The sequence below is a fragment of the Corvus hawaiiensis genome, chromosome 17 (genome assembly GCF_020740725.1).
Source record: "Corvus hawaiiensis isolate bCorHaw1 chromosome 17, bCorHaw1.pri.cur, whole genome shotgun sequence".
Taxonomy (NCBI): Eukaryota; Metazoa; Chordata; class Aves; order Passeriformes; family Corvidae; genus Corvus; species Corvus hawaiiensis.
In genome coordinates this window covers 1,432,451-1,458,357 of record NC_063229.1, presented here as the reverse complement: position 1 = coordinate 1,458,357, position 25,907 = coordinate 1,432,451, and the positions used below count along the sequence as shown (strand labels likewise).

At 51.0% G+C, this 25,907-nt stretch overlaps 1 protein-coding gene across 2 annotated transcripts in view; it reads right to left on the bottom strand.

The window, feature by feature from the left end:
- The window catches only part of LOC125334650 (rho GTPase-activating protein 39-like), a 57,203-nt gene that overhangs the window by 2,481 nt on the left and 28,815 nt on the right, over positions 1 to 25,907 (bottom strand). For both annotated transcript variants that reach the window (XM_048321726.1, XM_048321725.1), the window contains exons 2-9: positions 25,047 to 25,445; positions 14,028 to 15,336; positions 11,457 to 12,003; positions 10,099 to 10,188; positions 3,462 to 3,535; positions 1,814 to 2,013; positions 800 to 891; positions 134 to 303 (exon numbers count right to left, since the gene is read on the bottom strand). In XM_048321726.1, coding sequence (XP_048177683.1) covers positions 134 to 303; positions 800 to 891; positions 1,814 to 2,013; positions 3,462 to 3,535; positions 10,099 to 10,188; positions 11,457 to 12,003; positions 14,028 to 15,336; positions 25,047 to 25,445 — 2,881 coding nt within the window. The remainder of the gene's footprint in view (positions 1 to 133; positions 304 to 799; positions 892 to 1,813; positions 2,014 to 3,461; positions 3,536 to 10,098; positions 10,189 to 11,456; positions 12,004 to 14,027; positions 15,337 to 25,046; positions 25,446 to 25,907) is intronic.

Below are 25,907 nucleotides of genomic sequence, written 5' to 3'. Positions count from 1 at the left end.
GACCCCCCTCCATCCATCCCACCTTAAATACAGGTAAGAGGTCTTAAAACCGCGCCAATGGCCCCACCACAGCTGTCCCACTAACCATGCCTCACGTGCTCCTGGCCCAGTGCAGGGCTATGGGGCTGCCTACCTGCAGAAAGTGTATGAGGTAACACAGCACCAGTCTGTTGAGCTCTGGCAAAAGCTGGACCACAGCCACAGCAGCGTCGGGGTTCTCATAGTTGCTGATACACTCTTTGTAGAACTGCTGGGGGATCACAGGCTCCTCCAGCTCCCGATACCAGAGCTTGAGGAGAGAGGCTGGGCAGAAAGCAGGTGCATGAGAACAGCTGTGGTGACTTCCCCACCCCTTTCAGGGGCAAACTTGGCAGTGAGACAGATGGCAAAGAAGGGATTCTGTGCTTGTGCTGCTTCACCTTCATTCAGTCTTGGCTCTGAAACGCTCAGGCAGCCAGTTAGTGGGAAATGCTGGCTGCTACCTACCTGCTCCTCCAGGAAGCAGCTCTGGGGCTGCCTAAAGAAGAGGGCAATGAGACCTGAAGGACGCCAACCACTCTGCCCAGCTTGCACAACCTGACTGCATCAGAGCCAGAGGTTCCTCCCCACTCCCAGTGTTTTCTCTATGGACAGTGTTTGGAAAGGCAGTGAAAAGACACAGAACAACTTCCCAGTCAGTGCAGCCAGCCTGTGTACACATTCCCAAGCAGCAGCACACCCTCTGAGCTGCTCCTGCACCTGCCCCTCCATGCTGCACCACGGCTGAGGCTGCAGCAACACACCTGCCATATTCCTGTACCTGGTATGTTGGGGTCACTGAGACTGCTTGGGATTCTCCACTGATCCACCTGCAATTTCAATGCATTGACTTCATCTATGTCACCAGGTATCCTGCAGAAGCACAGAAAAGGTCCTTTTGAGAGTGAGCGAGGCAATATGCTTGGTGAGGCAGCTGACCAGCAAAGCATGGCTCCAAAGCTGCTTCTGGGGCCTCAGGGAGAAAGAGCAGGGAGAAGGCCTCAGGCACCAGTGGCAGCTACAGCTCCTCAGAGAGAAGGGGGTGCCTATTTCTGTACACAGTCTTAAGGTTCCCACCAGCTCAGATACCATTGTCCTCAAGAGTGATTATTTTCTATAACCAGGCTTCTTTGCAGTGTGTTCAGACCAAAGATGAGCAGCATCTCTGGCTAAATATATATATATATATATATATATATATATACACACACATATCTATCTATCTATCTATCTATCAAAAAATATACCATTACAAAGCAAAAATGAGCCTTTTAATGGCTATTTTAAATCAAGTTTAGCTACTGAAAAACTAATTCAAACCTTAAATGCAAAACAAAACCACACACACAAAAAAACCCCAACGAAGTCAAACCCAAAGCAGAATCCCCTGTGTTCACCACACAGATTTTGTGTCTCTCTTGACTCCTCGTGTCTTGGGCAACACCAAGGCTGATGTGCTGCATTAGATGAGGTGTTCTGCCAGGATCCCAGGGCTCCTCCCTCCCCTACCCTGGCCAACCACCATTGCCAAATCTGATGAAAGCTCACTGCCTTGCCTGGGGATGAGCTGTCCATGTAGTTGTCACACCTACACCAGTGCCCTCTGTGCTAACACATGCAAACTGGCTACTTCAAGAGGTGATTCCTGAACCTGGGGAATGTCAGATTTTGTCCAATCCACAGCAAAGTGCTATTCTCAGGGAAGAGGAAGCACATGGAGGTCAATCTTGACTCCTTGGCTTTGAGTACTGACATGTGGGTGGCTCAAAAGTAGCACAGCACTCCAAAAGCTCACCTGAAAATCCCCTCGGTCTGTTCCCCTCCCAGGGCCAGGACCTGCTGCGATAGCTGTGTCTGCACCCAGGGCAGCTTGTTCCCTGGGTACATGTCCTGCTGCCGCAGCATGATTTCCTCCAGAGAGCTGCCAAAGAGCGATGGCGTGACGATGGCATTCCTGGCATGCGTTATCTCTTCTACTGTTGGTTTGCGGAGGCCCTGAGGACAGAGAAAAGCTTAGTGCAGCCATGACACAGCCAGCCCACATAGAAAGAGTGACCTGGGGATGGGGACAGTGAGTGACCAGGACAGAGAAGGCTGACCGCACATGTGGTCACCTCATCAGCCTCCTGGCAGCATGGCTCTTGTTCTGCTGCCTAAAATCTCAGGGGTGGTTCTACTCATCAGGCTCAAGAGGAGCAGAGGAGACCACTTTGGAGAGTTTGGGCTGCTTTTGCAGAGATTGTGTTGCTGTGTTTTGCACAGCGAGGGGACTGCTCCGGCTGTAGCTCCACCTGCTGCAGGAGGCAGGATGGAGCAGAGCCCAGCCCAGCCCCGGCCCTGGTGAGGTCAGCAGAGGGCACCTATACCCCAGCCCAGCACCAGGTGAATGCTCAGGCACGGGACAGGTGAAAAACAGTCCTTTAGAGATGGGAATTCCAGGTATTTCCAACTCCAGGGAAAGCTTTCCTTTCAGAGGTGCTAAAACCTGAAGAGTGGGCATTGGTACCTGTTGCTTCTGACAAACACCAACACTTGAAAGGGGCTTTGAATGTCTTGTGGCAGCAATTTGGAAAAGCACCAAGCTGTTGCAGGGGTGACAGGCTGCCCAGCATGGTGGCCTTCAGCAGTGATCCTGCAGCCAAGTGGGGAACAGAGGGAAGCTCCCACCAAGCCCTCTGAGGGGCAGTGGCCAGGGCTGTGGTTGTGTGCAATGTGTGTTTGGAGGTTTACTGTCTTGCCCCTGCCGGGATGCCAGGAGCCTTCACCCCTCCCAAGGTATTTCAGCTAATTTGTTCGCTGTATGCAAAGTTCAGGAGGCAGGGAAGCCCCAGAGGAATTCACAAAAAAACCCCCAATGATCAGATCTGGCTCAGGGACCTAGAACTGACAGGCTGAGCTTTCATGGCCACATGCAGAACCGTGCAGAGGGAAGGCAGGAAGATTTTCGGATAATGCGGAGCACAGACTCCCCTCTGCAGCAGCCATCTCTGCTGTGTGACTGTTTGAACTGGGAATGAACAACTCTGCAGTAAATCAGCTGCAAGACCCAGCCCATACAAGATCTCAGTAGCAAAGGGAGACTCTTCCCTCACCTGAAGGAACAAAATAATGGGCATCTCCTGCACAGACAGCTCATTTTACCCTGGAGACAGGTAAATGTTGGGTTTGTCTTTGTCCCTGAGGCCAGGAAGCACCCAGCCATGCAGCTGCCAGCACAGCAGGCACTGCTGTCTGCCAGGAGGATGATGGGACCTGGACAGCAGCCCTCTCTCACACATTCACGGGGAGATGTACTCTGAGCAAGCCTCCCCTGCTTACTCTATCTCCATTTCCTGTCACTGAATCAGTGGTGAGCTCCAGAGTCCCCAGACAACTGCTCAGGAACCCGGGAAGCAGAGTGCCCCAGGCAGCCCCCAGGCCCTGCAGCCAGGGCAGCTGCTCACCTTTTTGCCTCCAGTGACGGCTACTTTCTGGAGTTTCCGGTAGCAGTACTTGGCATAGGTGCTAATGGGCAGACCTGGTGGGAAAGAGGAAATGAGCGGTCAGCCCACAGCACCATGCACCCCCTCACTGAAGCCCTTCAGAGAGCTCCAGCACAGTAGCTCGTTCTGGCACAAGCAGCTCCCTCAATGCACAGCCCACTGCAGCTGCCAAAATTTGCATTGAGCACCCTAAAGCCTCCCAGTCCCATGGCAGGCAGTGTCAGTGCAAGCCAGTGCTTGGGCTTGGAAAGATTCATCCATCTCCTAAGTGAAGGCTCATAGCCCTGCACCTCCCAGCCCCACTCCTGCAGATCTCCACCTCTCGCACCTGCAGTGTACCTGCCCCATCCTGACTCCACCCATTCAGCATTCACAGCCTGGGCACACACACACGCGCCTGGGTCAGCACAGCCAGGGTTAGGTGCCTCATGGACACAGGGCCAGGTAATTACATCCTGCCAGAACACAGCCACAGAGCACACAGTCAGCCTCCTGTCAGGGAAGGTTTCAGGGTGTTTTAAACCAATTGTTTATTATTCAAGAGCTTTGGTTCCTTTGCTAGTGAGAGAGGAGCAGCGGAGAAAGGTGTGTGGGGACAGAGAAGCAGCACCAGCACCAACAGTGACCTCAGGTCACAAGAAGAGGTGTGGGGAGGTGATGGGATCTTATCTTCCCAAAGATGTGCAGAAGGCTTACTTATGTTCCTGCCTGAAGCCTTCTCCAACCCAAGTTTGTACCCTGCAGCTCACGCATGCTCTGTGAGACAAGGAAAATGGGACACACCAAAGCTTGGGAACTGCACCTCAAAAGCTGCTGCCCTCCACAAGACTAGCTGGTCTGCTTGTGCTTGGTTCAGTGAACTCTGAAGGCAAGTGCAGCCACGATTCACAGAGCTAATCCCCCTGTGACACCAAGAGAAATGTTTGCAATGACAGAGCACTGATTGCTGGGACAGTTCTTCCAAAACCATTGGCCTTTTGTTCTTGTTCAAGTAAAACACAAACTGCTCACTGAAAGCAGTGAATAGATCTGCCCTATTTGATTCCCTGCCAGGCCCAAAGCTTGCAGCACAGTTCAAATACTAGTGGCTGTGAAAGTCTACATTCTGGTCAGATGCTGTGCATTTCACATCAGCCTTTCACACACTTTATGGCTTAGATACACTGGTTGGGAGCTTGGAGGTCTTCAAATCCTCTCGGTGTAGAAGGAGCACAAAGTCTTCCCAACAATTCTCAGAGGTGGGAAATGTGTTGTCCTCTCAGTCAGCAGATAAGCCACAGTCCTAGGCTCCTCTCGATGAAACAAGCACCCCCTCCTCCATCAATGTCTCACAGCTGGAGCAGAGCCTCTCCACACAGCTGGAGCCACGCCAGAGGAGGTACAACAGCATTCCCATCTCCCACAGGCAAAACCAGTTTTAGGAATTTCTCTCTAGGGAATATCTAAAGCAAAATATTCACTGTAAGCAAGAATCCTGCTAATCCTAGGCATGACTTACACTGGGAATGTCTAAGGATTAGAGGAAACAAACCCAATGAGCTGCCCTGTGATGCTTCACTATGCCAGGTTACAGCTTCTGCTGTCCAATGTGAGACACACCCTGAAGTGAGGTGTCACCGTTCTCAGAGAGGAAGGGAAAGAAGCTGGACTGTGTCTCTGCATCCCAGCAATTATGCAGGAGGCAGCACATTCAAAACTAGTAATAGGAAATATTTTTTCACACTGTAATTAGGCCATGAAACCCATAATCACCCCAAAAGCTTAACAATGTTTGCAAAGAACTGGTGTCTTGCAGATTCTGCACGGCTGATGCGTGGGCAGCAGTCAGACACATTTGCTTGAAGCCTGTTTTGTACTTTCCCAGGAAGCTCCCTGGTCCTGGGAAAAGCCTAAAACCTACATCCAGCACTTTCTGCAGTGAGGCCTCCTGCTGCCATGACAACCATGCTGCAGCCTCTGACCCAATGGGGCCTGCTGGGGTCACACGTGAAGCTGACCAAATTTGAAGCAACTAAAAAATAAACTCGCTGCATGCACAAGAGGATGAAGGAGTTACTGCCCATGGCCAAAAAAAGAGGCAGGAGACCTGAGAAACAGGGTGAGCAGCACTCACCCTGGTGGGCACAGACCAATGGCTCCCATGCAGCCTCCCTGCTCCAGAGTAGAAGCCATCTGCCCCAACACAAGTGCTCCTGGTTCCAGGGCATGTGCAGAATGGGCTGGGCAACATGGAGAGAGAGACATGGAGAGGCCGGGAGAAACACACTGAGCTGCAGGAAGGAACATGAGGGAGAGGAGCAGAATTTAGCTTTAGCCTCAGCTTTTTCCAAACCAGCAACCTGTCCCAACCATCTGCTGCTTTTAGAATGCTCAGCTAGAGACTGACTCCTAGCATTGAGCTCATCATGCACGCTGACGTCTCCCAACATGTGGGCCAGGTACTCTCTCCACAGCCCAGCTCCTGACTCTTGGTGCAGGGCCAGGTAGTTTCATCTGCACCACCTGGAAAGGGCTAATCCTGAAGGCAATTCCACTTCTGTGAGCACATGAAGAATCTGAGAAATCCAAGATGATCTCTTACTCCCTTCGGTACCACGGTAGCCTCAGGAGCTCAGGAACAGATGACTACTAACAGCCCACACAGTGAAAAATAGTTTTCAAAGGAAAATATTTCTCCAGCCTATATGCCAGCCTATATGCCAGCCTAGGAACACATGTGGACAGCATCTTAAAGAACCTCTCCTTTCAGGAAAAGTTAAAATCCAGACAGGACACATGCAGGAACATACCTTCTGGAACAGACTTGAATGCTTTCCTGCCAAAAAATGTCTTAAAAATGCAGCAAACTGTGGATTCAGGACCTGGCCATGGGATATGTATTTTAGCTAAGAACAGCTAGAGAAACTGTTGTCTGGATATTTCTCCGATTTACCACAGCCTCTTGGATCTCAGCCTGGCACAGCCAGAGCAGGCTCTCAGACCAGGATCCCATCTCACTGCACTCTATAGCACAGGGATGGGTGCTCCTGAGCAGCTCAGCTGGGCTTGGCACCAGCAGTGCTGCTCTCCTGGCTTAGATCTGCCCAAGCACCCCCCCATTTTACAGCACTGCTTTAGCTCCTCTTTCTTACACCACCAGTGCTTCCTTCTACATCCCAACAATGCTTCTCGATCACCATTCCCTATATGGGAAATGCCATGCTCATCAGCCAGACAAGCCAGCAGCCTGCACCTGTCACCAAGATAAAAAACAGATACAGGATGTCTGAAAAATGAGTATCCCCCTTCAAAAAAGTCCCAGCTAACAGCAGGTGGGCAATACCCTAAGGCAGGTGTACCTGGACCATTAAGCCTCAACAGATACACTTCCCTTCTTTGAATTTGTCCCATTTCTTCCTAAACCTCTTTATGCTCTGAACCCGCATCCCACCCTGCTTTGCGTCTGACCCTTTGGGATTTCATTCTGTGCTTCAGGACAGAGCATTCCCAAGCCTGCTGCCCAACATCAAAACCAGGCAGCTTTCAGTTCTGCTGCTCTGGCACACGGTGAGAAATTTTCTTCTTGCTTTCCCCAGGTAACCTTAAGTTTCTTTTGTCCTGTTGACATTCTCCCCTCTTCCCTCCTCCAGGTCCAGCTCGCATGCCACCTTCCCTGCCACACTCATCAGCCTTGGGGGGACCCTGGGCAGGACATACAGAGTGGGCACTGCACAACTACAGCCAAGTGCCACTTTGCTCTCTGTCCCTTTCCTAGAAGCTCCTGATCCTTCTTTTGGTTTCTGACCACTTCCCAGCAACATGTATGTGTTTCTGGAAATTCATATATGAACTGAAAATGTCTTTCCCTCCTCAAAACAGCTCAATTGGGGCCTCCCCCTGCACTTGCAGTCAGGGACCTCTCCCCCATGTAAAAAACTTTGCTTTTGGTGACACAATATTCTCTGCTGCTTGATCAGTCTGTTTGTCACCCTTGCCAGATCCCTCTGCACCTTTCATTTTTATAGTCCTGAATAATTTTGTATCAACACTGAGCTGTCAGCTCATGATTTGTCTCCTTGTATAAACCCAAAGACCAGCTTACATTCCTGTGGGATCACCAGACAATCCTCCTGAAAACACAGCATTTATTCCCACCCATTATCCTTCTGCCTTTCAACACGTTATGGATGCATGAAAAGACCTTGCACCACATTCGTATTTCATTTACTCCCAGAGAATTAAGCTAGAAGATGAAGATTGCAGAGGTTAAGTATGGGAAACTTCAGAATTCTTTCTTTGGGTGTATGTCAGATGGTAAATGTTTACTCACCTATCAGCTTCTGGACTGAAGGGAGTATGTGTGCATGGATGGGGAATCACTGCTTCAACTCAACTTTTCACTGAAAGACTTACATAGATGCCTACTTATTTTCTATCCAGTTCTGACTGAAGTCAGTACATTTGATTTCCTTACGGATTTCTCTGCTAAACTGCTGCTACAGCATCCATAAGCATCCTTATATTTCAGAGCCACTAAGAAACTTCTCACAACAGCCTTGCAGCTTCAGGGAGCTGCATCCTACCCACCCCTCACACGTCTGGCAAGCAGGGCTGGTCAAACAGAAGTAGGTGTTCCAGGGAAAAACCTGACCTTTCCAGCCAGCAGCAGATAGAACCTGGCAAGTTCCTGCAAGATTTCCCCTTACTTCAGGTGCAATTCTGAGGTCAGTCTCCAGGAAAAGTCCTCAGAGTTATCAGTCACTGCAAAAAAGCTGTTTTGAGCAAGCTGCCAGCCCTGCTGCCTCCTCCACTGAACCCCTGCAGAACAACTCAAAGCCTGGTCCCTGCCAGAGCAGCCTCCTGGGCCAGAAGGCAGACAGGCTCCAGCAAAGGACAAGAGGAAACAGCCTCAAGCTGTGCCAGGGGATATTTAGACTGGATACAAGAGAAAATTCCTTCTTTGCAAGGCATTGGAACACAGGCTGCCCAGGGCAGCGGTGGAAGCTCCATCCCTGGAAGTATTAAAAAAACGTATGGATATGGCACTTGGGGACATGGTTTAGTGGCGGCATTAGCAGTGTTGTGGGAACAGTGGGTCTCGATTACTTGAGAGGACTTTTCCAACCTTAATGATTCTGCAATTCTATGAAAGGGAACAGTGTGTGTGACCTGTCAGCAGAGCCCCAGCTGAAGCCACACAGGCACAGCTGACTTTCAAGTGCTTCGTTATGGAAACTTTATAAAAAAGTTATCCTGGCATGCCTTTTTCATAACATTTCCTATATATATTAAAAAAAATGTATCAGAGGCAACACAGAAAATCCTGAGTTAGAAGGGACCTGAGTTAGAAGGAGTCCAACTGCTGATGTTTGGTTTTGGTTTCTTAAATTTCAAATTCAATGTTTGTTTTTAGGTAAAAACACATCTGTATTCCTAAGCACACCTCCAGCACCCACAATTTAGACATGCAATTGTGCAGAACAGCCTGCTCAGCCCACAGGCAGCATGCCCTGCACAGAACAATCTCCATGGAGTTGTCCCATAAAGATGTCTAAGTCCCTCTGAGCACAAGCAAAATGAATTTTCAAAGGCCCAGAATGGCCTGAACTCTCCTGGGCCTTAACAGGAAAGAAACAACACATATCCCTACCAGAAATATAATCCTTCTGTGCGACTCCAGGTCTCTCTGCTCTTAATCCCACCAGAGACAGAAACAATGAGCACTGTTAGTGCAGGAGCTTCAACCCAGGGCTGTCCTCAGCCCCTGCCCTGACTTGCAGCTGCCTCGTGACACAGGGTGACACAGCAATGACACAGGGAAGCCACCACAGGGAGCAGCTGCCTGCTGGTGTCAGGGAGGGCTCAGGAATGCAGGAAGCTGGACTCCAGCTCTCATAGATTAAAAACACTGAAACCACTCGATATAAACTGCTGCCTGAGAGGAATTCACAGGGTTAACTCAAGTTTCCTGAAAGCAATATAAAAAATATTGAATGGACTTTGTCTAGCAAGACTTTAGCCAGATAAAGTGCTCTCCTGCAGCCAGCAGTTAAACTGAGTCCAGAAGAATGCATGAGCTCTTGTTCACTCCGCACAGATGCCAGGGCAAGCCCTGGGCTGCAGTGCTCAGAAAGTGTAGGCAAGGGAAGCCAGTTCTGGAGAGAAAAAAAGGTAGTGTCCTTTGCCAGGTACCAGCACCCTCCCTGAAGAGCCTCAGGTTAGGCAGATTTACAAAATCCATTAATACAACTGAGACGAGTTCTTGTCAACACACTGGTTCATATGGCTTCTAGCACCAGAATATGCCCTAGGAAACTCCGTGGCATGCACAGATCAGTTGAATTACAGCCCCAGGTCTACATCCAAATTAAAATCCCTCACACAACTCACACAACTGTGACTGAAAGGGCCCCCACCTGTCCAAAATGCGGCCCAGCTGCCACCCACACTGCTGATCCATGCTGTGGTCTAACCTTGCACACCAGCCCCCCACCAGATAAATTTTCCCAAATCCATGTCTTTATTCTTAAAGAAATGGTCTGATTTTCAGCAAAGCTCAGCATTGCTGCCTGTCTGCAATCAGTGCAGACCTCTCTTGGCTCCCTGTGCCTCTCCTTACCTTCATCCTCTGTGTTTTGTTTCCTCTTTTTCCTGGATTTTGTGATCTTCTTGTTTTTCAGATCCACAAGCTCCTTGATGCGCTGGGCAACTGAAAATTCAGAAGAGGGTCTGGATTAATAATGGGGTATACTAAAATACCAAAGCCCAGAACTGCCCTTAGATGTGGCAGCCAGATTGACTCCAGCACAAGAAGCTCTGCCTGGGGAAAGGTCCTGCCTAACCCACAGCCAGCTCCCAATGAATCTGAATGGGGGGCCCAAAACATCACTCAGCTTCTCCAAATGGCCAAACAGTTGAAAAGTTCATACCTAAATAAACTTGCTGCCTAAATACCAGCAAAAGAACCATCTTCTCAATAGCTCAGAGTACTCCTCCTTGCTGCCTGCATTCTGGGCCAAGCACAGCTGGAGGGAATGGTTTTGGACAGAAGTGACAAGGGTTTAGGATCTTCATAAAACCCAAACCAGTGCTGCACACCTGGCAGCTCAGGGAAGGAAACCCACATTAAGGCTACAATCACAAAACCAGAAGGCAAATATCGCCAGTGTAGTACTCGCCCCTTGGTCCGACCTCTGCTGCCACACTCACGAGCAGTGGCAGGGGGTGCTGAGGCAGAACTTGTGTAGCCACCCTGGAGACTTGGGGGGCTTCAAACACAGCTTGAAGTCCCCAGAGATCAAGTGGAAAATAGGTGCTCTGGTTTCTGGCCTGAGATTGGACAAGACACAGTGAGTGTGGCTGAAATTGTGACAAATCAGCCAATAAATACCAGTTAATACTCTCCAGGCTGGCACTTGGCTTTTTTTTCTTTTTTTTTTCCCTCCTCCACAGGATGCTATAGCAATTTAAAATTGGGGTAATAACAGAATATAATCTGGGTTGGTCCCCAGACTTCTGAAAGACAGATAAATTGCATCTCTTCACGCTAAAAGCCTGCATTCTTCAGGATCCCTGAACAGCCAAGGTCTGCTTTCAGTGTTTGCAATAGCTCCCCTAAAAAGTTAAATATTAACAATCCTTTTTTTTTTTTGCCTGCTTCATGGAACTTAGAAGTAAATTAAGTCATCAGAGAACCCAGAAGAGCTCTGCCTTTGGTGGGTTGATATCAGCCCATTTCAGTGCTGATGGGTGAGGCGAGCACAGTCTGCGGCTCGCGTTTCTTTGCCAGACAGAAGCTGGTGGCAGCTTCCTCCCACCAAGGAAAGGTGAACACAGCCAACACACTGTGCTCTCCCTGACAGAGCCCACAGCACTAGCTGGGGACTACCTGTACTTTTAAAACCCAGACAACCCTGACTACGTGGCACAACCCACCAAGATGCTGTTGCGTACAGAGGGGGTGCATGAGACACTTACTGTTTTCATCACTGTCAAGGTGGCGATAAATGTAACCTTCCAGGTAAGACTGAAATTTCGGTGATGGGGAGAAAAAGGCCAGACTGATGGCCATCAGTTCCCAGCCCCATGCCAGGCTTCGGTAGCACATGTTATCTGTTGTCTGCCGGATCAGCTGTATGTAGAGCTCATCCCGTAACCCTTGCATGCTCCAGCACTTGGTGACCGTGACCAATGCCACGTGATTGCGGTCCATGCGAGTCTGACGATCTCCCATGTAGCTCTGCACCAGTTTGAACATCTCACACGCCTCTTTTTTGATGGTGCGGTTGCTGGTGATGAGCATTGGCTTTTTGATGGAGCCGCCATTCCAGGACAGCATGTTGGAGATGGAGATCCTTCGGCGGAAGATGCCCTGCGTGTGCATGTTCAGGTTTTTGGAAGCCCAGTCTGCCATGCTGCTCTGGGAGATGGGCTTCCGTAGAGTGCTGTAAGGGAAATGGCATCCCACACAGCCACCACGCTGGCTGCTGCCCTCCTGCTTGGGCTCCAACTCTATGGTCTCGGGCTGCAAAGGAGAACAGACATGTTAAAAGCAGCTTAGGTGACTCCTTATCCAGCTAGGAAAATTATCCACAGTGAGAGCGGAAGCTACCAGCAACTGCACAGTGGTGAGTCTGTGCAAACATGACTTGGTGTAGAATTGGTGGATTACTCTTGCAGTTGTGCAAGAGCCTGGCTGGCACAGCCACACGCTAATGCTGTTCCTAACGGAAGTGCTGGGACATGGAGCAACAGGGCTGAGTGTCCCAGCTGTCACAGAGTTCACAGGGACAGCCCAGGCAGGAGCTGAGCTGATTTTCAGAGCAGCAGCACAACTCTGTGGCACCAAGCACACACTGAGGAACCAAGTGTCTCTGCACTCCTCACCCCTCAGCTCCTATGGAGCTCCAGGAGCACAGGAGGAAGGGGGGACACTGATCTACAGTTAACTCCAAAATACACATTAGTTCTTAGAAGTTTAGAGCAAGTCAGTGTTTCCTTGTTAGTATAGAGGAACTCCTGAATTCATGACAGAGGCTTCTGCAGTCTAAGCTTTCCCTATCTCACATCCCACATGTCCCTGCATGTGGATGATGGGATTAGCACACATCACATTCCACCTCTTATTGCCAGTCTGGGGCATAATAATTTCTCCTGGTTTTTTTACGTTGTTCTTTTTATCCCTTGAGTTACTCTTCTACCTTCTCACCCTCTCTGAATTCACTCAACACACTGAATAAAAATCCCTGCCTGCAGTTCTCTGCCATCTGCACATCCTCGGTCTCCTTCAAACCACCTTCTCCGCCTGGAGCTGGTTTTCGTCCTATCACCCCATCTGCTCCTTCCACATGTTCCTTCTGAGGAGTCACCTCCTCATACTCTCTCAAGGTTCATGAGGCTTCAGATTCTCTCCTCTGCTCTCTCTGAGGTTTCTCTCTCACATCTCTTTCACACAACTCCCTGGCTGTTATATTTGTATTGACAGTACACAGCCACTTCTGCTTAGCCTGTCCCAGAACTTCTGCCCACCCTCCTCCAATGATGAGTTTCCTTGTCTCCCGATTTTCCTCTCTATCATGCAAGCCCAGCACAGGACATCATTGCTCACTCAAGCCCCTTGATGCCATTTTTAGGTGAGGCAGCAATTTTGCTGCCATATTTTCTGCAACTTCCTCCCCTCCTTACTTGGACTCTGAGTATTTCTGTGAATACTTTTTTTAGACTCTTTTTGCCTTTACCACAACATCCATCTCCTTACATCTTCCGCTTCTCCATATTACCACATATGAATTATTTTTCTTCACTTTCAAGGCCATTCACAGCCTATTCCCAACCCACCATCTCTTGTGCATAATCAAGACATCAAGTTTCAGCTCCCCCTGTCAATGCAACAAGGTGTAACACAGCCAGCAGACTGGAGAGCAGTTTCCTACCAAGTCCAAAGAGGCTGTGAAATGAAATTGCTGAACTAACATGGAAGTAACTGAAGTAACATGTAAGTCATGTAAACTTGATGTGTCTCTGTGCCTGAAAAATGGGAAATGTGGGAACATTATACCAGTTTTCCAAACAGTTTCAGATGAAAGCAAGGCGCTTATTGATCCAAAATGGCAATAAAGAGAACACATACAGACAAATCTGACAGAGTGGAGAGGTGTCAGCCTGGCTTTCAAAGAAAAGTTACACCTCATAGGTCTGCTGGAGCAATCTGGAATAGTCAAGGAGGGTTACCCATAAAGACATGAGTGACAGTAACATGCTCAGGCAAGCACATTTACCCAAATAACAGAGCAGAGCTACCCACATTGCTGAGGGCTTGCTGGACATGAGCCCCACCCCACAATTCTCTCTCCTCTCAAACCACTGGCCTGAAATAGGGTTTCCACCTACAAAGCTGTGAAGCTTTGTGACCTGTCTGCTATTCTGCAGGAACAGACGTGTTTTGCTGGAGCACACCCCTGGAACTAAATCCCCCCAGGAGCAGGCTCTGCATGAGTCCAGCAAAGTCTAGCAAAAAAAAAAATTAACATGGCACGGATGGGGAGGTACCTGTGAGGAGTGGCGTGTAGCACCCGATGAAGCCAAGCTTGTCTGGCTGGTCACGTTCTTTTCTAAAGAATCTATTTTCTCAAAAGTTCTCTTCTGCCTCATTGTGTCCTGTGGAGCAGCCACACTGCTGGGAAAGCCTTCCCTAATCTCCAGGTCCTGTCTGTACAGAGACCTGTTGCTGGCTGAGACATCATCCCTGGAGCTCCGGCTGATGCATTTTTTCAAGGGGTCAGACTGAAACCTGACCTTGCTGCTGTCTGCTGGGACACTGCTCTCCAGGCTCTCAGCATCCAGGCTGGCTTTGCTTCCCCTGCAAGCTGCTGACCTGCCCACCACAGCACGCATCTCAGCGATCACTTTATCATTCAGAGCTGTGAGCTCACTGCTGCTGCCCACAGAGCCCGGTCTTGCTTGACCTGTTCCTTGCCTCCTTCCTTTCCTTTTTCTCAAGCTTGGAGAGGGGCCAGTTGAATAACCAGAATCCTGATGGCTTATACCGGTTGGGTACTCCTGAGTCTGCAGGCTGTTTTGCCGACTGTGGTGGAGTTCCATGTTCTTGAGGAAATTGGCTTCCAAGATCCTCCAAGACTGCTTGAAGCTGTCCTTTGAAGCAAGCTGACCAGGCAGTTTAGTGGAGGCATCAGTTGTTGCAGCAGAAGAGTGGGAGAGTTTGGCAGATTGGTCAACATTGACCATATGTTTTATGTATTCTCTGCCAGCTGGGCTGTATTCAGTGGAAGAGGGATTTCTTGCATGCTTCTTTGCAGCTTGTTGTTGTTGCATACTGGGATGCTGCAATAATTTGGTTGGTTGCAGCTGCTTTTTTAAGCTATTGCTTGGTGACCTCGGTGGAGACATCCCACTCACACCAATGCTTTCAGTGTCCATATCTACTGGTGGCTCGTCATAAATTGGTGACTCTAAAGATGGCTCATCGTATATAGGCGCAGGAGAGGCATACGTGGGGGATGCAGGTTGGGGGGTTCCTGTCCGGCTCCTTGGAGGTGTTTGAGAAGTAGGACCATTCATCAGCACCAGGCAAAACCCACCACTCTCTGTCTTTTTGATCTGCATAGACTGCTTCGTTTCTCCAGCAGGCATTTGCTTTGTGGCTCCAGGGCTCTGGGACGTGGATTGAGGCTGAGCACATATAGCTGGCTTGGGAAGAGATTTTGGGCTGCTGGACTTTGGAGCATCCTGCAGCTGAAGTGAACTGTTCGAAAAGCTCTGTATCTGCCTCAAACTGTTCACTTTGACCAACATGGCTGCTTTTGTGCCTGGCAGAGGCTGCCAGTGGGTAGGAGTCTCCCTAAAAGAAGAAAGATATAAGTACACACAATTATTGAAGAATTATCTTTACTGAAGTACCTTCTGTGTCTACCCAAATACCAAATTGTTAGTCTCAAAGTGCCTGAAGATTCCCCAAACAGTTATATCAGCAAGTTATTTTTTCCTGGAGATCCCCCTTGCTGAAACAGAAAAACACTGTTGTTACACACATAATAAATTTCTAAGTCACAAAGAGCAGAACAACGAGATGAAACAAGTTCATGATACTATATAATAATATAATAATCTGTCTGGTATCAGCAGTACTGATATAGGACACAACCTGTGCTTCTCAAGGCTCAGCAGATAGCATGGCACCCAGAACAACCAGCTGAACACCAGCAAGTTATTCTGGAACAGTCAAGCATTAAACTGGAAAATAATCCCAAGTACCTGCCTTCAGATTATCCAACTATGATGACAGTCCTTCCAGATCATGCTATTTTTTTAGTTAAAGTTTCCAGATGTGCATTTCTCTTTTGGAAAAACCTATGAGGTCTATGGGAGGTATATGGCAGTGGCTGTCCTCTGCTCACAGCTTACATTGCAACACAACCTGCCAAGCCCCCACCCAATTTTGTCCAGATGCTCTCAGATCTGGTTCCCTTGGCCACACCGACTGGCTCTGCTCAGCTCTCATGGCTGTGAAACCCTCCTCTGCTGGGAATATCCTCTGACCCGTGGTGGTACTCAGGATCCACCACAACCCAACGTGCCTGCTGCAACACACCAGTTCCCAGGGTACATTCCACAGTGTAACAACAACAACAACAACAACCTGCTGTCAGGCTGTGGCCACAGCCAGCCTGTGTTTGTGAGCTCTGAGGAAAGGGGAATGGAAAGGATATTAAACCAGCTGAGCTTCCAGGTTTTCCAAGGCATCACAGTCCCCAGGAAGGTTCACTTGAATCTGACCCTATATTGTGCCCTACCTCCATGTATCTGCTACCAGCCATCACTGGGTAAGACCTGAGGGCATACTGTATGTGTCGCATCTGAGACAGGAGATGTTCCCCTAACACCTTCAAGAGCTATTTTGCTCTGTTTGCACCTTGACCTTGCTCCCCACTCTACACTGCTGACCTGTCCCCTATGGCCTCTGTGCTGGCAGACACACCCACCTCTGCTGCATGTCCAGAGCTGCCTCCCACCAATGTTTGGCCCTCTTATCCATTTCTGCCAAACCCCAAGATATCTGGACACCCCAGCCCTCTTGCTCTCTGCTCCTGCTCTCCAGAGCCCTTTCACCTGGCCAGGTCCCAGCCTCCTCCTTCAGCACGGTTTCCCTGGGGTGTTCTGCCTGTCCTTCCCCCATGGTTATCCTGCCAGTACATCTGCACACCCCCTGCTCTCCACACTGCAGCCCAACAGGACACACCTGCCCCACATCACCATGTGCATTCTATTACACCTGCTCCACTCTGGTCACCCTGCCCACATCCTCTGTCCCCACACCTAATGTCTCAGATCTTTTCCCAGCCACTGCCCTCCTAAGGAGGTGGCACGCTCCTTCCCCATCCACTGCTTACTGTATTTTTGGCAAAACATGCTCTCTGTTGGCAATGCGTCACTGTGAATCCCACCTCAACACAACGGCACTGGGAGTGGCATGGGCGAGGCTGGCACTGCCCTGCCATGGGTGCAGTGCCTGACCCCTGGCCAGGGTCCAAAGGCCTCACCACACTCTGATCACACTTGCCTTTGCAGGGCTGGCTCCCTTCCCACAACAGAGTCCATGTAGCTCTCTTGTGCAACTACCCAGGTGTGACCAGAGAAGGTTGAGAAAGGACTGCCATCCTCTGCTTTGTACCCTGGGGTCCCCTCTTGCTCTGGGACCTCCTAAGTATCTCCTACTGAGGCACAGAGGACTTTATTTTAAGGGAGCTCATGACACTACTTCAGGATGGTGATGCCACTGCCATGAGGAAGACCTGTGTCCCAGTCTCCACCTTCCTTCTGTTCACAGCATTGCAGCCTAGTGCTGACCTGAGCCCTATGCCAAGAGCAGCTTGGGAAACACTGACGAATTTGGGATAGGCCTCTCTACATCTGCCCAAACCACCATCAAGCACAACCCCTGCTCTCCCACTCCTGTTAGCCCTCAGTGGCTTGTCCTCCACATGCTTCTTCCTAAGGCAGGGGTTGGGCACCAACAGTGCCAGGTGAGGACGCACACAGGGAACCACCAGCAATAACAGCAGGCTGAGGATGGCATTCATGAGGACACCCAGCTCCACAGGTATCCCTCCCTGGGGGACACAGGGCCTGCTCTTTGCATCCTGATGCCCCTTGCAACAGTGCATCTCTCCTGTGCATGGCCAAGCCCCAGTCTCAATCCCAAGATCTGCTGAAAACCTGGCTCTTCCTCGAAGAGTACCTGGAATAACAGGAAAAACCAGAACAGCAACAATTGGTAGACTTTTAAATGAGGATTTCTGACACCCCCATGGCTGTACCAATGGCTCGTTTCATGGCACAGAAGAGACTGGCAAAGAGCAAGCAGGCCAGAGCCATGCACAGGCTCCCAACTCAGCAGGCAGGCCACAAGTGTGTGACTGGGACATATTTTAGCTCAACCCTACAGCCAGAGCATCATTGCATCTGGATCTGTAGGGTTGCAGGGTAGCAAAGCGATAGCCCTGAGCTGCAGATGTGTCCCCCTGCCTTACAAGACCTCCAACTACGGCAGGGCTAGAAAATAACCCTGTGCTCTGTGGAAAGGTGCTGGATCCCCACATCCCACAATCCACCTCCTGAAGTTTCTCCTCTCCCTGACTCACAGCATTGCAGGCCCAGCCAGCTTGGCACAGCTGAACCATCCACTTGGCCAAACCCTGGCAGACCTGCCTCAGCCAGGCACAGCATGGCCAGACTTGTGCCCCCCATGCAGGCTCATCATGTGCTGGTACTGTCTGGCATCAGGAAATCAAACCCCCAGGGATTCGGAGCGGCAGGAAGCTCTGCCACCTCCTCCCTCAGTTCTGAGCCAGAGGGAAGAGCCCCTCCCTGTCCACACAGCAGGCACTGGCACCACCTCCTGCCCCATCTGTCCCAATTCACACCCACACAGCAGCACTGGGCACTGCTCCAGTTGGTCCCTGCTCAGGTGTGGGCCTGGGCACCTGGAGAGCACCACCAACTTGCCCACCAGAGATGGGTTCCTGCTCCAGCATGGCATTATAACTTTAGGGCCCTGTGGGACCTCAACTGGCAACAACCTCTGCCCCTGCATCTGTGAGAAAGAGTACAGCCCAGATTTTAGTCCTCAGATAAGTGATGAGGGATTTGATCTGAAAAAGAAAAGAGGATACTGTGCTCATGGCCTCCTGCAGAGGCAAGCTGCCTACCTGTGAGCCCCTGTCAGCTGGAGGGCAAAAGGCATTCCAAAGCACAACAGCTGCTCACTGCCCAGAGTCCCTCCACCAGGGTGCAAGGAAGCCATCCCTCACCTTGGGCCTGCCCAGGACAGGAAGATGTGCTGGGCCTTTAGCACAGACTTGGCCACATGGGTGGGACAAGATGGAGAGCGGCAGGAGCTCTGCACTGGCACAGGGCTCTCTCTGCCCCTGCCCTGAGCCCAGCTGGCAGGACAGCAGGACAGCAAGACAAGCTGGACAGACAGCCACAGCAAGGCAACGAACAAAGAGCAAGCCTCCCCACTGCAGGATTTTGGCACTTGCAGTCTGTGCCCCAACATGTTCCCTCCTTCAGGCCTAGGTCAAAGCACACACTGGGACCCAGCCTGCCCCAGACCACTGCGAACCCCTGGAGCCGGCAGAGCCCAGCACCAAGGGCACCCACTGACACGGCTTCTTTTTGAGGAAAAGCACAAACACGTGGGATTGCCACAGCTGTGGACACTGGTAAGAGGCCAAGCACCTAGGTGCCCTGCAGGGGCCAGAGGAAACCAGGAAGCTGTGTCACTCCCATGTCACTGAGGGCCACCATGCTCCCCTACCCAGGAACGTGATGGAGAAAGGAAACTTCTAAATGCATGCTGTACCCCACCTCGCCTCTCAGTTTCATCGTGGACACATCATGACATCTCCAGCCTCCCTGGCTGCAAGAGATGAGAGCAAAGAAGCACCATCACAGAAAAGACAAGGCTCTCTTGAAAAGACCATTTCCACAGCCATGAACGATCCCTTGGGGCCACGTCTGGATACAGCTTCCTGCAACTCCATCCCCAGGCTGCTGGAAAGACCAAGCAGAGGATAACAGGGACTTCCCAGTATGGAGAAAGATTCAGTCTTGTCCTTCTGAATGGTGAAAGCCATGACAAAAAGCAAAGCCAATGGTAGAGAAGTGTCCCAATGCAGCCTCTCAGCCAAACTCTTCAGCCACCAGCAGCAGAGACCCTGATGAATCCCCTGGGACTGTTCCTGTGAGGAATGCTTTCAAGTAGTTCCAATATAAAGGCCTCAACTTGGCACTGGTTTTCCCAGCCTGCACCCAGCTCCAGCAGGCTCAGCATATCCAGCAGCTCTTCTCAGGCTCCAGATCTCCACTGTTTGTTTTTCTCCCTCCCAGAAGCCTGGAGAAAAGGCCCTGCACCTTAGCTCTGCCTTTTCTAGTAGTTGTTTTCCTGGTGCTATGACAAAGGTGAGTGAAGAGGGATGTTTGTATTCCAGCAGCACTGCTGCTCTGCCCCCAATTCCACACTGGAGGCAGGGATACAACCTGCCCAAACCAAAAATTCTGCAGACATGTGCAAAGAACATTGTGTTTGCATATCCTACCCCAAGGCCAACTGCACAAGAAGGAAACAAACCTGTGTTAGGGATTCTGATGGTCTTTCTTGCTTGATTATGAAAACTTCATAGTGGCATTACTTACATTGTGCCTTGAGAGACATGAGCCCATGACAAGACAAACCAGACTTGGAAGAGGCAGAGGTATTCTTACAGCCACCTTCTCATCACACATTCCCTCTCACTCCTCTTCCAGCACATATTCCTGGCACTGTAAGACCAAGCCCCTGCTCCTTCCCAGTCAAGGATGCTGAGCCATGGGAAAGGTGGGTGAGGAGGGGATAGGCAGCACAACCTGCTGCCCACACAGAAAGGACCCCCACCTTCCTCTTCTGGGGGACAGGATGTTCCTAGGGAAGGTGGCTTGTGGAGGATTTTAAGAAATCCTGTTATTGCAAAGAGAACCTCAGAAACAGCACTCTGAAACTCCCAGTGCCGACCCTGGGAGAAACAGAGGAAGAGGAGGACAGGGGCTGGGGACAGCAGAGCCTCCTCACAGTCCTCACAGTCCTGCAGTGTGCTGAAATGCTGCAGACCAGTGCACAGGCTCCACTTCCAGCAAGACTGCCTTCTTTAGGCCTTGGCCCTCTGGCAAGCCGTTTCTCACCCATTACCTTGGAGTTCCAGCAAACCTCAGCATGGCTGCAGTGGCTCAGAGGACACTTCCAAAATGCTGCATTCAGCCCGAGGCTGGTCTCACAGTCCCCAAGGGAACATGTCCGTCTTCTGCAGAGCTTTTCAGTGTGTGAAAGGATAATTTGGCCATCACTTACCCTGAAGAGAGTTCATCTTGCTTCCTAATAGGATTGCAAGAGCTCAGGAAGGGTCTGGAGCTGTGAGGCAAGCGCTGCTTGCTGTCCTTCTCCAGCAAGGGAGAAGCAGAGTCAGCACTGGGCCGGGCAGCCCCAGGAAGCACAGCTGAAAAACAACACGGGAACAAGAGCATGGGCAGAGGAGCTTCCCCAGGAGGCTCCAGAGATGGTCAATGGCAACAGTGTCTCACCCTGCTGCAAGAAGCTGCCATTTCCCTCGGGGGTTGACCCTCCTGCACTGCTGGGGGAGGCCAAAGGCCGATGTCTAGAGAAGGCTGCTCCAAGGCACTGCGAGAGCTGGAAGAGCAGCAGCAAGCTGTGGGGCAGTGAGGGAGGGGTACCATGGGCATGGAGACAGAGGGGACAGGCAGCAAGCTTTGGGGAGCTTCTCTGTTCTTCTCGAGGCTGCTGAGGGTTTGGCAGCACTAAGATGTGGCAGGGGACACAGTGGCAGTGCTGATAGAAGGCACAAGAGAGGAAAGGTGGTAAAAACCAGTTTACTAAAAGAATAAAAACCTCGACCATGAAGTGTAACTAAAAAAAGGATGAAATCCCTTCCCCCAGATCTTTGTGGCATGGGCTTGCAGGAGGCCCCTCTGCTGGCCTCTCCATCTATCACAGGATGACAAACATGAAGGAAAGAAAAACACTATTTTTTGTGCCGGCATTAAGAGACAAAAGCAAAACCGTCTTGGGTGCAGGTAGCTATAAAGATGTCAAATGCTACCAGCAGCACTCAATGTGTTCACCCTCTGTTTACGCAGCTGTATCTCTCCCGAGCAGAGGAGGACATGCTTGAGGTTGTCTTTAGAGAACAACACAGACAACAGAGCTGAAAAGTTCAGTGTGCTTATGCTGTTAGCATACCAGACACCCCAGCAATGGCATTAGATCCCACTTGAGAGCATTTGCTTCCAGCTCAGCTCTGTGCTCCCCATGTTATGAGATAGCAAAAGGCAAGAAATCTTTCCTTGGGTGTCACACTCAGGTAGGGAAATCAAATTCTGCACCATAACCAGATACACAACCCTTGCTTACACAGCAGAAGACACATGACAGACGTGCAAGGAAACAGTGCCCAGTCTCCTGCTTCCAAGAAAGCACATTTCCCAGACAAATACTGTCAGCTTACTGGTATGAGCCTTGTAATCTGCCAGAGCCTTACATATCCAAGCAGCCTGTTAGCTCCCAAGCAAGCTGCCACTCATGCCTTTCTCAGCAGTTGCCCTTCAATTCATTGCAGGCTCAAGGTGCCCCAAGATTGCTGCAGAAACCTGAGCTAGGCATGGAACAAGGGAGGACTCCTTCCCATTTCCCTTCCTTGCAGGAGAATCAGCAGTGATGGTGATGCTGCCCTGGCTGGCAAGGAAAGATATAGCAAACCCCTGCCCATGTTGCATCACCCCCCTTCCCTCTATAGGAGGGGACCTGTGTGGGTTCTTCCCTACCAAGAGGGCTGGAGAACTGAGGGATGGGTCATAACTGGCATCGCTTTTTCCTTGCGGCACAGCAACTCCCCATACGAAGGTAGAGGAGGCCATGTTCCCTCCTGAGAAACTGAGTCAGTGTCCTGGTTGCAGAAAGGGCCAGAGCTTAGTGCTGCTGTTACTCTATACCATGCACATCATGGCTGGGGCTGTGGTTTCAGCAGGGAAGGCCAGGCACCCCACCCGAAGTGTGCCATTTTGCCTCTCTCTCCAGCGGAGGGACTCGACCCCTGCGGGACTTGGTCCCTTTGCTCCCCTGCTGGTTCCCCTCAGTTCCCCTCCCGTTTTCTCGGTACACGACTACAGGATTCAGTGTTGAAAGGAACAGCGGTGAAAACGCACATTGATCGCAGTGCTGAACCACCAGCGCTGGCAGGGAGGCCACTGGCAGGGAACCATCCAGCAGTGGGAGTGACCCCAGCTCCACTGAGCCTGTCAAGCCAAGCAGAAAGGAGGCCTGCCAGCCCAGCCAAACCCAGCCGAAAGCAGCGCAGCTGAGCAGTGGGACAAAAAAGCAGCAGTGACCTGTGGGGTTGACCTCTAGCACAGCGGAGTGGTAGAAATGGTGGCACAGGCACCTGTGTGGAACTGAGCCCACTGACAGCTGCACGTGACCCTACTCGGACGATCCAGCTTTCTGGGGGTTTGTTGTCACTGGTTTTTGCAGTTTCTGGGTGGGGGTGGTAAACATTAGTCACAGAAGTTCTCCCACCATCATGCCTTTGTTCCCAGTGGCCACATGGGCAGCACACGAATGGCTGCCACATTGCCTCTGTCTGGGGAAGTCATGCAGATGTAGCTGACAAGGGGCATCTGCCATCTCAGTATTGTTCCCAGTGTTGAACAACTTTCTGTGGGCAAAACACCTCCACTTTTTGTATACTATTGCTATTAACGTTGCTGTTGTTATTGTGCCTGTCTTATTCCACTGCTTTGTGCTTTCAGTAAATTGTTATTGCAACCCTTAGCCTCTGCTTTTGTCTCCCTTACCAGAAACAGCGAGGGAAAGGGGAGTGGCTTATTTGGAGTTTAATTCCAGCTGGTGTTAAAACCAGCACAGTCAGGAATACTTTGGACTCTGTGAGGCTCAGGATATCTTACACCCTATCAGGGCTCTTACACTCACTCCTCTGGAAACATGAAATGCAGTTTTGGTGGTGCCCATCCTGGCTGCCTCAGAGTGCCAAGCTGTAGATGGACAAGGAAGGGAAGTCACCTGTCTCATGGCAAATCTCATGAGCCTGTGGCTCAACTGTGGTCACAGGGGTGACCTGAGGGAACTGGGAGCTACTCAGGTACAGCTTAAGACATTGCTTACTGGATTTCTCCTGGCAGGGCAGGGATCATTCTCTGGATGGGTATGAAGCTAAGAGGGGCTGCTTCTGGGGCAGGAGGCACGGGGAGCATCATAAGCACCAGTAAAGTGTTGGGCTCTTTCTGTTGCACTTCATGTGCATCACTGGTGTCTCGCAGTCATGAAGATCTGCATTGAATACAGGAGTGCCTTGTAGGGAGCAGCAGACACTGATAAGCAGACATGTGATAAGCCTCACTTCAGGGTGCATATACTTTCCAGAACTGCCTATGGAAACCTATGTGGTTCTCATTAACTTGGGATTTTTTTTCTATCCTTGCCCGCACTAGGCACACAGAGAGGCAGCCTTGATCCAAAAACCAAGATGCTAGCACTTGCTGCTGCACTGCCCAGAACCAGGACAAGGCATCCCAGCACAGATGGCAGGAGAGTCAGGCTCCCCCAAGCACTGCTCTAGCCCTCAGGTCAGTTCTCAGTATAACCCAACTTTGTTTGCTGCATGGCCCCCCCAGCTGCCAGTACCACATCCTCCAGGGCAGGATGATGCCCAGACAGGGCAGGAGGGAGGCAGAGCAGCCCCAGACACTATCCCAGGCCAACCCAAGAGGGGCCAACCCAACAGAGACTGAGGAAGGGATGCTTTTGTGCAGCTGAAGTCATGGTTTCAATACACTAAAAAATCCCCAATTGCTGTCAGACTAGTTTGAGTGTAAAAAAAATCTCTTAGTCAAACAAAATAGCATCCTGTTATTGGTCTTTTATTTCAGGCTTGATGTAACCAAATAACTGTGCCCAGGAGCTCTGTCCCTGCAGCACCACCTCCTGCCCTGGCTGAAGTTGCAAGAACCTATCAGCAGCCAAGCAAGTGGGAAAGGAAGGAGCCAGACCAGATGGGCTCACCCACACCCCACAGCAGCCTGACCCCTTGCACAGGAGCTATGCCATCCCAACAAACCCTGCTGTAAGTTTTTGAGAGAGTTCTCATCACTGCACAACACTCCTGCCTGTCCCCTCTCCTTCTGTTTAGCACCCAGAGTGATGATTACCTTCTGATGTGTATTTTTATGATGTCTCACACAAAGATGGCCTCGTCCAAGCTGGGGACCTTCAGGCAGTGGTGAAAGCAGACAGCTGTACGCCGAGAAGAGGAGGGCACATGGCAGTGATTGGGGGCCTGGCAGTACTTTGCCCCAGCGTTGCACCATCTTGGGGCAGCACAGCATCCCCCTGGGGAAGCACAGTTCCCAACCTGCCTGACAGGGCCTGCCTGGCAGCTGAAGTCACCCATTAGATATAAACAGAGAAGGCTGAAGCTCTCCCCCTACCTGGCAGGATCTTTCCTCTTCTCCACCGCACCATCCCACTTGCCCTTCTCCATCTCCTGCAGGAGGGCCATTTGGACAGGGGTGCTTCTGCCACCGCTGCCAGTGCTGCCTCGGTGCTGCCGGCCACAGCAGTCAGGCTGGGAGCTGCCCTTCATGGCCTGGAGCTGTGCCAGGGGCACAATGTCACAGCCCTGGGGCCGGTGCCACACCGTCTGCCGTGTGATGGCATTGTAGTAGTAGAAGCGGTTGTTGTTCTGGTCGAAGAGCTCCCACCACTGCTTCTGGTCTGACTGGCGCACCTTCAGGTTGGGAGGGGGCTCCCAGCTGCACTCCCCAGTGGTCAGGTTCACATACATCCGCTCCTGGGAGCGGGGCTCGATGATCTCCACCCAGTCCGAGCTGCAGGGACACAAGAGCCACATTAATCTGGGCCAGAGGCCCAAAGCAAACAGGTTCTCTGAGAGTCCTACAGCGCTCCCGCTGGGCTAGGCAGCCTGCTTGCAGATCAAAGCACTGCTTGGGGATATTCAGCAATCTAATGATCTTAGGAGATGCCAGGGCAAGGCTTTGTGATGGGGCTGAGACAAAAGAGCCCCCGTCACCCCCCACTCGCCAGCCCAGGACAAACGAACAGGGCTGGCGAGCACCTTCTGCTGATGCTGGGATGACTCACATCAAGGGCTGGCCCAGTCGAAGGAGCGCCAGTGCCTGGGAGATGTGCAGGGGACCTCGCTTTCAAGACCAGGGAGGATCTGCAGAGCAGGATCTGCTCCTTTTGACAGCTGCACGTTCCACCTGGGGAGACCAAAGGCCTGGCTCCCAACAATGCAGGCAGCCTGCTCCATGCAAGTGCCTGCCCAC